The following is a 14,100-nucleotide window of genomic DNA, read 5'->3' as shown; positions in this document are numbered from 1 at the left end:
TAGATTTCTAAGGTATCTCCAAACTGTTCTCCATAGTGGCTGTACCAGTTTACATTCCCACCAGCAGTGCAGGAGGGTTCCCAGGAATTTTCTTAATCTAAGAAAAGATAACTACCGTGCTGGACACATCAGACTCAATGGGGAACTATTTAAAATTTTCTTCTTGAGATCTGGAATATTGGAGATAGTAGACAATGAAGAATGGAATGAAAAATAAAAAGAAGGCATAAGGCTGGCAACAGAGGTAAAATTGTCATTATCTACTCTTAATTTGATCATGTACTTTGAAAATAAAAATAATAGACAACTAATATATTTAATAAGTAAGTTTAACAGTATTGCTGGATAACAGACCAACATACATAAAATCAGTTCTATTCTGCTCTACCAGATATGAAGAAAAATCAAAATTGAGAAAACGATACCATTCATCATAGTACCCCAAAATATCAAATATTTAGGGACAAATCTAACAAGATACAACCAAGAGTTCTATACTGAAAACTACAAAACACCATTGGAAGAAATCAATGAGCCTATGTAATTGGTGAGACTAAAGATTAGTGATAGTAAGAGTAAGAATGTTAAGTGTGAGTTATCTCCAAATTAATCTATATTCAATTAAATTTTCATTAAGAATCAAGGTAAAGATTTTTATTTGCTTGCTCCGTCATTTTTTGTTTCTTCTGCTTTTTTTTGTTGTTGTTGTAGGAGAAGATTGTCAAACTAAATTTAACATTCATATGTAAATTCTATAGTCTTAGAATCACCTAGAAAATTTTCAAAAATAAGAACAAAACTGGAGGAACACAAGTACATGATAACAAAAGCCTTATTAGTTTACATGGTATGGTATTGGCTGTATTAGTTAACATATTGTGGTATATTACAACACAGTGTGATATTAGCTCGAGTGTAGATAAACAGGGCAACAGGATAAAACAGAAATTCTAGAATCAGAACCCCTCCCACATGAAGTGCCCTGGTCTATGGTGGCACTGCAGAGCAATGAGAAAGATGGCCTTTTTAAAATAAACACTACGAGGTTGTTTGAATGTCCCTTTGAGAAAATTCACTGTGATACTCTAATCAGTAATGAAATCATCCAGATGGATTGAAAATATTTGGCAGAATTTAACAATGAAGCAAACGGGGGCTTGAATTTCCTTTGAGGGGTAACTTTATTATCCTTACACATTTTATTTAATCAGATGTAAGGCCATACAGAGTGTCTAGTTTTCTGAGTCAGTTGTGGTAAATCGTGGGGTCGATCAAACAAGGGTGCATATTATTCGCCATTCAGCTCATGGGGAGGTAGGTGGTATTTCCCCCTCCCCTTAAATCAGGCTGGTCCTGTGCTCACTTAGACCTTTAGAATGTGATGGAAATGATGCTACGGCCCCTTCTGCGGCCAAGTTCAAAGAAGTGTTGCAGCTTTTACTTTCGTCTCTTGGGAGTCCTGAGCCATCAGGTAAGACGTTGTCTTCATTGCTGATGGGACCACAGAGGCCACGTTGGAGGCACTGGAATGTCACACAGAGGGAGACGAGTCTCAGGTCCCAGCTGAGCCTCCGGAGGACCCCAGGCCCAGCTACTGTCTGACTGCGGCCACATGAGGGACCCTCGTGAAAACACACACTGAGCTCAATCAACTCCCAGAACTGTGAAAAATCGTTAAATGGCTGCAATTTCAGCCACTAAGTTTGGGGGTGATTTGTTTTACAGAAATAGATCATGAAATGTTTTTGAGAGAACTTCTTCTAAAGAGTCAAATCCACCTGTACAAATTCTTCATTACATGTTAGCATCTTAAATTTTTAATGTTTGTAGAATTTGTAGGAATGGCATCTTTTTCATTTTAGAGGTTAATAATTTGTACTTTAGGTTTTTCTTTTTTCTTCCTTATTGGTTTTGCAAATGGTTTATCAAAGAAAAAGAAACCTTTAGTTTTATTGATTTTCTCTATATCTTTTTTTTTTTTTTTTTTTTTTTTAAGGGCAAGCCTGTGACATGGAAGTTTCGGGGCTAGAGGTTGAATTAGAGCTGCAGCTGCTGGCCTACGCTGCAGCCACAGCAATGCCAGGTCTGAGCCACATCTGCAACCTGTGCCATAGCTTGCAGCAACACCAGTTCCTTAATTCACTGAGCAAGGCCAGGGGTTGAACTCGCATCCTCACGGACACTATGTCAGGTTCTTAATGAACTGAACCACAGTGGGAACTCCCTCTATTTTCAATTTTATTTATTTCCTCTCTTATCTTCATTATTCCCTCTCTACTTTTTTTTTTTTCCCATGTGTTTCTCCAGCTTGCACAGAACCATTTGTCAAAGATACTATCCTTTCCCCATGGGATACTTTTGGCTCCCTTGTCAAATATTGACGATATATACAGGGGTTTAATTTTGGGCTCTCCATTCTGTTCCAATGGTCTATGTGTTTATTTTTATGCCAGTGCTATAATGTTTTTATTTCTATGTCTTTTTACTATAGTTTGAAGTCAGGAGTGTGGTGCCTCTGGCTTTGTTCTTCTTTCTCAGGGGTGCTTTGGGTATTTGGGGTCTTTTGTAGTTTATGATTCTTTTACTATCCGTGTTGCTAGTCATTTACTTAAACCTTGCTATATTATTCCTTTGCAAGTCTTACTACATTTCATTTGTTCTCTCTCTGAAAATTAAGACTGCGTCTTTTCTCTCCAGTTACATTTTTTTATGTGTCATCTTGGGCACATATATGAGAATTTATTTAGAATGTTTATACTTGGGATGGAAATCTTGGGTTATCCAACTACCCAAAGTGACAGACACCGATATGTAACATATTTTATGGTTTTTTAATGTGCAGAATTCTTATAACCAAGGGCAATTGATCAGTTTTTCTTTTACAATTTAGAAATGATTTTATTATTTCAAACCCTGGTGCAGCCAACCTTCAATCAGAGGTCTCTTTAGGTTAAAGTAGAATTGTTTCTTTAAGATAGATACTATTTTCTTTTTTCCTTATTTTGTCTTTTTTTAGGGCCACATCTGTGGCATATGGAGGTTCCCAGGCTGGGGGTCCAATCGGAGCTGTAGCTGCCGGCCTGCAACACAGCCACAGCAACGTGGGATCCAAGCCGAGTCTGTGACCTACACCACAGTTCATGGGCAATGCCGGATCCTTAACCCACTAAGCGAGGCCAGGGATTGAACCTGCATTTTCATGGATGCTAGTTGGGTTCATTAACCGCTGAGCTATTACGGGAACTCCTACATTTCTACTTGAGCTCACAAATTCTCTCTTCCATATGTCTCCTCTATTTCCAATGCTTTCTCATACATAATTCATTTCGTTTATGAGTTCTTCAGCTCCAGAATTTCTGTTTGGTTCCTTTTAGACTTTCAATATCTTTGGTAAAATGTTTCTTCTGTTCATTAATTTTATTCCTGATCTCGTTGGAACCGCCTTTGTGAGTTTACCTGTAGCTCTCTGAGTTTCTTTAAGACAGCTGTTTTGAATTCTGTATGAGTTAGATCTCAATACACTCTGACTTTACAACTGGTTTCTGGAGAATTGTCATTTACTTTTGTGGTGTAGTGTTAACTGTGGTTCTTCAGGGTGCTTGATGAATTTTCTTTGGCCAGTACCTTTGAAGTAGCAAACTATTTGATACTAGTGATTTGTTTAGAAATCAGAAGCTTTTCTTTTGTTTTCCAGTAGGTGGCACCATAGCACAAGGTTTTGGTTTCTCTTGCCTGAGCTGCCGCTTGTTAACGTTCAAGTTGTGTCAGAGGTGTTTCGTGTGCTTTCATTATCGCTTCTTGGGCCTCTGGAGTCATCGATGTCTTGCTGCTGCCCATGTCACTGCTGTTGCCACCTGGGACTCTGAGATGGAGAGCTCTTCTGCTATGTCCGGGGTCCTCTGAGCTACAGGTTCTGCTGCTCTTCGGGTTAGGGGAAGAGTTCTGGGCCACTGGGTTTTGCAGACACTTCTACTTTATCGGGTTAGCAGGCTCTGCCACTCCAGGGGGAGGACAGCAGGGGGCTGAAGTCATGGGTGCCTCAATAGCTGTAAGAATAGGGTCTCAGGCCCCATTGCCACTGCTGCCAAGTTACCTGTCGCTGTGGGTGCCACGGTGGCCAGGAGGCCAGTGTTACATGCATCTGATTCCTTGCTGCTACTGGATTTTCTAGGGCTGCAGGCTCAGCTGTGGGAGCCTGAGGGCTGGGATGGCAGTCCCTGCTCTGCCACTGCCATGGTTTTGCCTCCTGTCTTGTGTTACTTGAGGGGTACAGATGGGTGGAATTCTCTGGCGTTCTCCTGTGTTGGGCAGAGGCACCTTTGTCGTGCTGTGGATGTCTTACTGGTTGTAGATTAAAGGGGACAGAAAAAGGGAGTGTTTCACTTTGCTGTGCTGTGGACATCACAGTAAATTTATAGATCTGTGCAACTGTCACCACAACCCAACAAAGACCCATGGAAAATATGAGGGAAGGGGCATGGAGCCTCCGTGTCTGCTTCAGGTGCACCATTCTCCCAGCACCTCCAAATGTTCACCAGCTGGAAGCTCTCCAAACCCTGTCCTTTTGGGTTTTTACAGAGGCTTCCTTGCATAGTCATGATTGATTAAATAATTGGCCATTGTTTCAACCTCTAAGCACTCACTCTTTCCCAGAGGTCAGGGAGTGGGTCTGAAAGTCCCAACCCTCTGATCACATGGCTGCTTCTTCTGGCAACAAGCCCTCATCCTTAAATGTGGTCCAGATGTCACCTCATTAATATAACAAAGAGATACTTTTGTTGTTCTCATTAGTTATAAACTTCCAAGGGTTTTAGGTGCTCTGTGCCAGGAATGGAAACAAAGACCAAATATGGAGTTCATTTTATAAATCACAGTATCACACTCTGGGAAAAAAATAAGTTATGTTTTGTGTAATTAAAAATTGTTGGAGTTCCCTAGCGGTTCAGCAGGTTAAGGATCTGGTGTTGTCACTGCTCTGGCATGGGTCTGGGAAGTTCCACATGCCATGGGCATGGCCAAAAAAATTAGATCTCATGTAAAGTATTCTTACCACAATAAGGTGGGGGAACACAGGGAGATTTTGGAGGTGATGAATATATTTATTGCCTTGATTCCAGTGATGGTAATACAAGGGTATGCTTATGCTCAAACTCTTCAAATTTTATACACTGGCCTTGCTCAGTGGCTTAGGGATCTGGTGTTGCTGTGAGCTGTGGTGTAGGCTGGTGACTACAGCTCCGATTCGACCCTTAGCCTGGGAACCTCGGGAGCAGCCCGAGAAATGGCAAAAAGACAAAAAAAAAAAAAAAAAAAAGAAAGTCTGTGGGGAGTCTCAGCTGCTGACACGCTCCTTACCTTTCTTTCTTTTTTTTTTTTTTTTGTCTTTTTGTTGTTATTTCTTGGGCCGCTCCCGCGGCATATGGAGGTTCCCAGGCTAGGGGTTGAATCAGAGCTGTAGCCACTGGCCTACACCAGAGCCACGGCAACGTGGGATCCGAGCCGCATCTGCAACCTACACCACGGCTCACGGCAACGCCGGATGGTTAATCCACTGAGCAAGGGCAGGGACCGAACCCGCAACCTCATGGTTCCTAGTTGGATTTGTTAACCACTGCGCCACGACGGGAACTCCTCCTTACCTTTCTAATACCTGATGGAGATGAACAGTCCCATCCCCAGGAAGAGCAGGCCCAGAACTGAGGCCCCGATTCCACACAGCATCTTGCCTTGTGAAGAGTCATGCTGCGCCCCTGAGAAAAGGAGCTGGTTTTAGTGATTTTTACCCCCAAGCCAACTTCATTAATTGAGACTCTGCGATTGAGGGCTTTGAGATTAGGGGGAAGGATGCTGCCTTGGAGGAACTAGAATAATTAGCCATTTGTGGAAAAAGAGATTAAAATGAACACTGAGTACTAGAAGGTTCAGGCATCGAACTCATTTAAATATCACCGCCCCGACACAGGTCCACGTGACCTCAGTATCTGATGGGTGAGGAGCCTTGGACTGAATGAGCTTAAAAAATTTGTCTAGGGTGACAGAGCCAATCAGACACAGAGCTGGGTTGGATTCTCCTCATGTCAGACAGGTCCCCACATGGTAGAGGATGTGCCTCTTCTCAGATCACAGGGACCAACCCAGAGCAACAGTGTCAGAAGCACGAGCCCAGTCAGACACAGGGGACCGCTGCCAGGGGCCACAGGGCGACCATGACTTGAGACATGGCTGAAAACAGGGACATCCTCCATGCTGCCTGTCAGGTAGAATTACCTCCCCAGGGGGCATCGGTGTTTGGAGGAACTATCACAGGGTGTCTGTAACCCATCAGAGCATTTCTAGCACAGGGCGTCACAGGGCTCCCCCGTCACCTCAGCTGAAGGACAGGAGAACAGGCAGCAAGTGGACACAAGCTGAGAGGAGAGGAGACACCTGACACTCAGGGGCAAGCACGTCCCCTCCTTGGTGCCTGAGGGACTAGAGAGTCAGAAAGCCTCTCACTCCATTCCACTGTGACGGGGCTCGTCAGGCTGGGGTGCTCCACTCGGCAGCTGTAGACCTCTCCACTCTGAGGAACCGTTTCAAGCATCACCATGGTCTGGAAGGTCCAGTCTCCATTAGGGATCAGGCCTGTGGAGACCACCCCCGCCGCCTCTTCCTGGCCATTCCGGAACCACCTGACCTCCACGTGGCCTGGGTAGAACCCAGTCACAGAGCAGACCAGGAGGTTGTGGTGCTGCAGGGGCTGGGTCTTTGCAGGGTACACCGTCACTGTGGGCTCAGCTAGGAGACAAACAACAGACAGGAGTAGTGAGGAGGACAGAGCACGTCTCCTGACAGACTGCAGCCTTGGGCAGGCCAAGCTACCCATGTGGCTTAAACGGAGTCGATGTCATGAGTGTTGAATTTAATCCTTAAAGCAGGGGGCCATCAGGTTTGGGAGATGTTGAGGAAAATTGTGGGTTTTTTCCCCCCATAACTTGAAACAGTTATTTATTATCAAATTGAGGTAACCAAAAAAAAAAAAAAAAAAAGATACTGCTTAGAGCAGTCAATACAATTGGCAAATAATTATGTGACAAAATAGAACTTTAGAAATAAAAGAAATATAAGTTAAAAAGCATAAGATATAAATTTCCAACTAAGTGGCAATATTAAACATAAAATCTTACAATGGGAAATGTGAGGTGAATTATTTACAACTATACAAAGGGATAACATAACAACTCAAGTACTACTGACATTATTAAAGTGGTAACATCGGTATGGCAAAGTCAAGTAATGAAATTATATCCAAAAGCTGGCTTCACAATCAGTTCAAACATGTAAAAATATGCACATTCAGAAAGCAAAAAAGTAGCCTCAGAAGGGTCAGAGGTGCCTCTCCACTGCTTTCTAGAAATTAGTTTTCCCCACAAATTTCCACAATGAAGTGCTCCTGCACAGACATAGGCCACTTATTTCAGGATGGTCAGAATGAGGGGGCGTGGCCAAGAGCAGGTGGTGACTCCTCTCTTCACAGACTCTGGATCCTCTCACATTCCTCACCTCTCCTGCCTAAGACCTTCCCGCAACCACAGAAGCCTGGAAACCTCCTCCCCCATCTCTAGTCTCCCCCCACCCCCGTCAGTGTTTCCTCCCTCTCCCCTTCCCCTACCTCACCTCCCACAGGGACGCCAAGGATGCCCGGAGCCCCCCTCCTGGACGCCAGCCCCCACCCCTCTCCTCCCTCCTGCGCCTCTCAGACCCCAGGCACCGCCCTCCGCCCCCTCTCCCTTCCCACAGTTACACGCTCGCAAAATCATACAGTGTTCCTTGATCACAGGCTCTCACTTGTAACCTTGTAACTTGTGCTCGTCCACAATCCTACGCTCTCACCTCTGGCTCAGTCTGTCTCAGTCTCTCTGTCTGACTCACACACACACACGCACACGCATACCCTCCCCTGGTTGCCCATCCACCTTGCTCACCTCGTCGCTGCACCGTGCAGCTCTCAAAAAATTCATAGTTGCTTCTGCAGAACGTGTCCACTGCGGCTCGCACCCGCTTTAGGATGTCCTTCTGGCTGTTCCAGTACTTGGCAGCCGGCTGCCCCATTGGGGTCACCGCCCTGTACTCCCCCACGTCGCTGTCGAAGCGCACCAACTCGTCCCGGTTGTAGATGTATCTGTCCAGGAACCGCACCTGCTGCCTTCCGTTGGAGAAATGACACTCGGACTTACCCTGTATCATGAAAACTGCTGGAGGGACAAGAATGATCTTGTCACCCAGGCTCTTGGGAAGAGAGTGGAGGCAACACCCACCAATGCAAGGGTGTCCTGCCCCTGGAGGCCCTTAGGATCCCCCCATAGGCTCCATCAGCACCCCGACGACCAGCACTCCATGGGTTCATCTTTCATTTGCCAGTAGTGGAGGGAAGATATGCTGGGTGAAAGAGACCTCTCTGCCTCTGAACCTTTTGGGGTCCACGTGGTTTCCACACTTGGCTGAACATGTCCAAGTGCACCCGACATCCAGGATATGCTCCATCACCACCTGCTCCTAAGAGCCTCCACTGGAAAGACACCCAAATGCTTCATCTTTGCTTCCCATAGACCTTTACCCCTTCCTCAAACCAACCCACCTCCTTCATTCTGTAAATATTAAGTTAGGGCTGACCTGGTGCCAAATCCACGCTAATCATTGGTTTAGGTGTAATAGAGTGGACATGAACTCACTCATAAGAAGTATGATTTAGAGGAGAGGGTTTCTCCATACTACTTAGATTTAGACTATACCATCTGTGTTTTAGCATTAACTATGTGACGCTGGGTAAATTATTAAATTTTTTGAATTTTAGGTTCCATATATATGTTTTTAATTGCTCTGCGTGTATTAGAAGAGACATGGTAATTACATACGGAATTTTGTAGACCTGGTACTTTGCAGCTCCAAAATGTTTTGATTCTCCAGCTCATAGAGAACAGTTTGATCTGTCACTCTGTCCTCATCACCTAGGGTAATAATCACTGTGTTCCAGATCACCAGTAAATATTGGCTGTATGAATTAATAGTTTTTAGCATAGCTAAGCACCACTGCACTCTTGCTGATAACTAAACATCTCTGGTTCCTTGCTGATAACTAAACATCTCTGGTTCTCAAGTCCTCCCAGCTTGTCTTCAGGCTCTTTAATTCTTATATTTTAGGTTTAGTTGACTTCCCAATCCCAGGACATAGTCTTTCCTTGAGGTCAATGATTCAAGAAAGCCATCATAATCCACCCTATCTTCTGCAGCTCCCATTCTCTCTTCAAAAGGTCCAATTCAGATCTTGTTCTATACGTTCCACTGCCTGTAAGGTGAAGTCCACCAAGCCCTGTGCTCACTTCTCTGTCATGTTCTCACTTCACGCACTTCTTAGTCACACTCAACAGAGTAGCCACTCCTTCCTTCCTCGAAGAATCTACTTTCTTTGACTTTCACGCATCACATTTCTCTTGGGCTTTGTCAACATCACTGGGGCTCTTGTTTTGTCCCCCTTAGTTATAATTGGCTCTTGGTTCTCTGGGCTTAGCTCTTGCCCTCTTCTTGTTTTTTACATCCACTCCCTTTGCTTTTCTGGAGTTTATCAGCGTGCCCGTGAATGTTCAGGGCATATATACTTCCAGCTCTGGCCTCACCCTGTCTTACACATTCAGGGGGCCTCTTGATAGCTCCATCCAAATGCAAACAAATCATTTAAAACTTAACTTAAATGAAGCCTTTCTTCCTAACCATTTGCTTCAAATTATTTCCTTTCACAGTCTTCACTGCCTCAATAAACAGTACTACATTCTACCTAATTATTATGCAAGACAAAATTCTGAGGCTTAAGCTTGATTTCCTATCCTCCAACTCCCACCATGTAATTTATTAACTAGTCTCACAAGGATCTGCCCCAAATTTGTTCACTTCATCTTTACTATTGTGGTTATTCTTACACTAAATGAAGCCACAGGAGCATCTTCCCTGGAGAATTCACTCTAAATGGTCTCCCTGACTCCACTTGGAACCACTGCAGTCCAATCTCCATGTAGTAGCTACAATTATTATTATTATTATTTTTTAAACATGAATGGACTCTCTTTGTAGCCCCTCAGTAGCATCACATGTTATTGTAAATAAAAGTCAAAGTTCTCACCATGGCCATCAGAGTCTAATGTGTTTCCTCTCCAACCTCATCTTATTCCACTCCCCAATTTGCTTGCTCTGCTTCAGCTTCTCTAGCCTTCTTTCCATTCTTTAAATACAGCAAACATCTTCCCACACGTTAGCCTGTCCCCTGTCCCTTCTCCCTGGGGCACTTGTCCCTTAGATCCCTCACATGTCTGGCTTCTCATCATTTAGGTCTCAGTTGAATGTCACCTTCTCAGGGAGAGCTCCCCAGACACTTGCAGTGAAGTTAGATGAATACAATTGAATGAATACAATTCTCTCGGTCCCATAACCCTGATATATATATATATATATATATATATATATATATATTACATATTCCCCCCCCAGAGGACTTATTGCTCTTCGAAATGTTTTTTCTTGTTAAATGTTTATTGGGTTGTTGTCTCCCCTCTCACCCCGCCCCCATCATTAGATAGGTTCCATGGTAATAGGGAGTTTTCTATGTATTCAAATAGAACTCTCTAAGCCTAGACCAGAACCCAGTGTATAATAGGTGCTCGGGAAAGCATAAGTAGTCTAAACAAATAAACTCATGGTTTGGGGAGTTGATTATGCCAGGGATCCTGGAAAGCAAGAAGGAGCTCCAGCTCCACCACTTTCTAAAATAATCATGACACATTATGTCCCTTCTGCTTCCCGTGAGAACTTCAGATGAACTTCCTCTTTCCCCTCTTACTATTTGAAAGAAGTATCCACAGGCAAGGAAAAGGTGATTTTAAGAGTCAGGGACCATTTCGTTATGTTTCATTTCATCCAATGGATCTGTTATAGTGCTGAGGGTCTATTCAAACTTTGGGGGTTTTTCAGGACTGGTGATGCCATAGTTGGGAAAGAACAGGGAAAAACCAGAAGGAGAGGTAACACAGATGGCTAATTATAGAAAACAGAGGGCATGATGAATCAGCCTATGAAATTTAGGCCCCAGACTCCAAGAGGCCAGGAGCTCCCTTGCTTGCTTACTGACTTTCAGCCCTATGGGATGGAAACCTCCTTCACAATCTCTGTACCCTGCTCAGGGTGTGTGGTTTGACCATGTGGAATTGCTTATATTTGACTATTTTTGGCTTACAAAAATAGTATTCCATTTAATATATTCTATAAATCTCTTCTTGTGGGTTCAGGCCAGAGAAAAGGGAGTTATAAGAGAAACTAATAGTATATAAAATAGAATCATAATGAACACTAACCTGTGTTAGGTTTTCAGTTCTTATGAGTTCTTTTTTGAAAAGAAAAAAAAAAAAAAAAAAAGAATTCCTGTTGTGGTGCAGTGGAAATGAATCTGACTAGGAACCATGAAGTTGCAGGCCTCACTCAGTGGGTTAAGGATCTGGCATTGCTGTGAGCTGTGGTGTAGGTCACAGATGCGGTTTGGATCTGGCATTGCTGTGGCGGTGGTGTAGGCTGGCAGCTGTGGCTCCAATTGGACCCCTAGCCCAGGAACCTCCATATGCTGCGGGTGCAGCCCTAAAAAGACAAAAGACAAAAAAAATTATTTTTTATTTTTATTTTTTCTTTTTCTGGCCACACCTGTGGCATAGGGAAGTTCCTCAGCTAGGGCTGAATCAGAGCTGCAGCTGCCAGCCTACGCCAAAGCCATGGCAATGGCAGTGGTGGATCTGCAGCTTGCAGCAGCATGGGATCCTTAATGCACTGAGTGAGGTCAGGGATTGAACCCACATCCTTAGTGACATGATGTCGGATTCTTAACCTGCTGGGCCACAACGGGAACTCCATCTTATGAGTTCTTTAAGAACAGCCCTTAGACGCTCTTTATCTACAGCATCATTCCAAGCACTAAAGATCCCTGCTTTAGCTCCGGGATGCTTTATCCAGGAGAGACAAGAGAGAGAATTAACCCCAACTTTGGTCACAGAACATCCAGTATAGGGACCCAGGCCTTTTAAACAGTGGGGTTTAGAGAGAAAGAAAAGGACCTTTTTTTTTTTTTTTTTTGTCTTTTTAAGGCCACACATGGCATATGGAAGTTCCCAGGCTAGGGGTAGAATTGGAGCAGCAGCTGCTGGGCTACGCCACGGCCACAGCAATGTGCAATCCGAGCTGCATCTGCGGCCTACACCATAGCTCACGGCCACGCTGGATGCTTAAGGCACTGAGGGAGACCAAGGATCGAACTGGTGTCCTCATGGATACTCGTTGGGTTCGTTACCACTGAGCCACAACAGGAACTCCCCAGGAGCTCTTTCTAATTCCTTTGGAGTCCCTGTAATTTTCAAAGATACTTTCCCATTTTCTGGCATAGCTCAGTATAATAAAGGGAACCATCGATGGGAATGATTTTTAGATCATTTCTAAATCACCTCAAAACCCTGAGGGAATGGGATGCAAGGCTAGCGAGGTTTTATTCAAGGAGAGTTAAGAATAAATAGCTTATGCATGTGTATATATATTTATATGTATATGTACATATACACACATATATACATGTGTATGTGCATATATATAGAGGATATATATATGTGTGTGTGTATATAGATATATATGTATACATACATCTACACACATACATATGCATGGTGTGTATTTATATGTAGAGAGAGGATATACACACACACACACACACACAGAGGATATATATATATACAGAGAGAGATCGAGAAAGGAGAGAGCAAGGGAGAGGCATCTTACACAGGTCTCACAGAGAGGCAGGTTTTGTTTGTAGGAGGAATTGAGGATCCATATGATAAAGCTAAGTGCTCACTGAAGAAAATGGCTCGTTTTTAAGGGACCTGGCCTGGATGCCTGGAGACAAAGCAGAGTTCCTTCCGCCCCCCACCCCACGGCAGCTCACCACACAAGGTATGCACTTACGTCGGGTGTCCCCAGCCCAAGCCAGGGGAGGGCTCAGCACCATCAGTATCACTGTCAGAAATACTGTCCAGGAGCTTCCAGGGGACCAATGACGCACCATGCAGGAGAAGAGCAGAGGACAGGGTGCAGGGAAGCAGAAAATCTCACTCAGGGAGGACTAGGGCCCTCCCCCATGCACATCTCAAATATTGCCAACCAAGGAACTCATCATTTCTTGGTTCCTGGATTGGGTGCTCTTAGTTTTGGAGAACCAATCAGTATCGTATATGAATAATATCATCGGCTGCTGGTCAGAGATTCGGTGTGAAGTTCCTCTTTCGAAACTCAGCTTTCCTTCACTTGGAGGATTTTTTTGATGTAGTGCTTAAAAGGTTTAATCCAGTTGTATTTGTAACATTTCAATGGGGGCCCTATTGTGGGCCAGCTCTGTGCTGGCCAGTGAGGGTCACTCAAGTTTTCAGGATTGTCATCTGGTGCTGTCACAGAGTTTAGTGGCACTTCCAGAAAAACACAGAGAAAGGGCCTTATAGGAGGTGACCTATCTGGGATGAAGGGTACCCCTAGAGACCCTAACTGTGTGACAGAGCCAATGTCCAAACCACATTATACAGGGGCTGGAAGATTGACAAGGAACGCCAATTAAGCCTTTGGGATGGCAACTCTGCTTTGGAATAACTATTTTTCGAGAAAAGATGATCTGTCTCTTACTCCCGGTTCCCACTTGGATTTCCTCATTTTATTGGCAAAAGACGTCCCCTCATTATGTTCCCCTCCTGCTTTATCCTAAGGAAAGATACAAGAAAATGTTGCTCATGAATATATTTTACAGTGTTCAATAAATAGAACCCTATGAGAAAACTATGAATTATATCCTTGGATGCAATCACAGAATTTAAACATATATTTCTACTTTTAGATTATTGTACCTTGTATTAATATAAATGCAGTTTCTTAGATTCAGAGTGGATTCTCTTAGTTCTGTTTTAATTCACACTCCACCCAGTTCTTTCTTTCTTTTTCTTGCTTTTTAGGGCTGCACCCATGGCATATGGAGGTTCCCAGGCTAGGGGTCAAATTGGA

General features: G+C 43.9%; 2 protein-coding genes and 1 pseudogene across 3 annotated transcripts; 1 reads left to right on the top strand and 2 right to left on the bottom strand.

The window, feature by feature from the left end:
- On the top strand, positions 5,169 to 13,120 carry SLA-DRB5 (MHC class II, DR beta-like 5 pseudogene; annotated as a pseudogene).
- Positions 6,495 to 6,777, bottom strand: LOC106504372 (DLA class II histocompatibility antigen, DR-1 beta chain-like; the record flags this gene model as incomplete). Its single annotated transcript, NM_001315758.1, is given in 1 exon segment — positions 6,495 to 6,777. A coding segment is annotated over 1 exon segment (283 nt), but the record flags the coding sequence as incomplete, so codon positions are not given.
- On the bottom strand, positions 7,768 to 14,095 carry LOC100513097 (HLA class II histocompatibility antigen, DRB1-15 beta chain-like). Of its 2 annotated transcripts, none has more exons than XM_021098502.1 (2): positions 13,021 to 14,095; positions 7,768 to 8,234 (listed from the first exon to the last, which is right to left on the bottom strand). In XM_021098502.1, exons 1-2 carry the CDS (start codon positions 13,118 to 13,120, stop codon positions 7,861 to 7,863), a joined length of 474 nt encoding a protein of 157 aa, XP_020954161.1. In that variant the 5' UTR covers positions 13,121 to 14,095; the 3' UTR covers positions 7,768 to 7,860. The 2 variants fall into 2 exon arrangements, with proteins under 2 accessions (XP_020954161.1, XP_020954162.1); XM_021098503.1 differs by having other exon boundaries at positions 7,768 to 8,231.

The sequence above is a fragment of the Sus scrofa genome, chromosome 7 (assembly GCF_000003025.6).
Source record: "Sus scrofa isolate TJ Tabasco breed Duroc chromosome 7, Sscrofa11.1, whole genome shotgun sequence".
Taxonomy (NCBI): domain Eukaryota; kingdom Metazoa; phylum Chordata; class Mammalia; order Artiodactyla; family Suidae; genus Sus; species Sus scrofa.
This window is presented reverse-complemented; position numbering and strand designations above follow the sequence as displayed.

Bases quoted from the DNA above. Each gene is read 5' to 3' on its own strand.
- LOC100513097 (XM_021098502.1), bottom strand. From the start codon at position 13,120: ATGGTGCGTCATTGGTCCCCTGGAAGCTCCTGGACAGTATTTCTGACA. The intron at 8,235-13,020 runs GTAAGTGCATAC...TTGTCCCTCCAG, and splicing joins TTGGGCTGGGGACACCCGAC to CAGTTTTCATGATACAGGGT.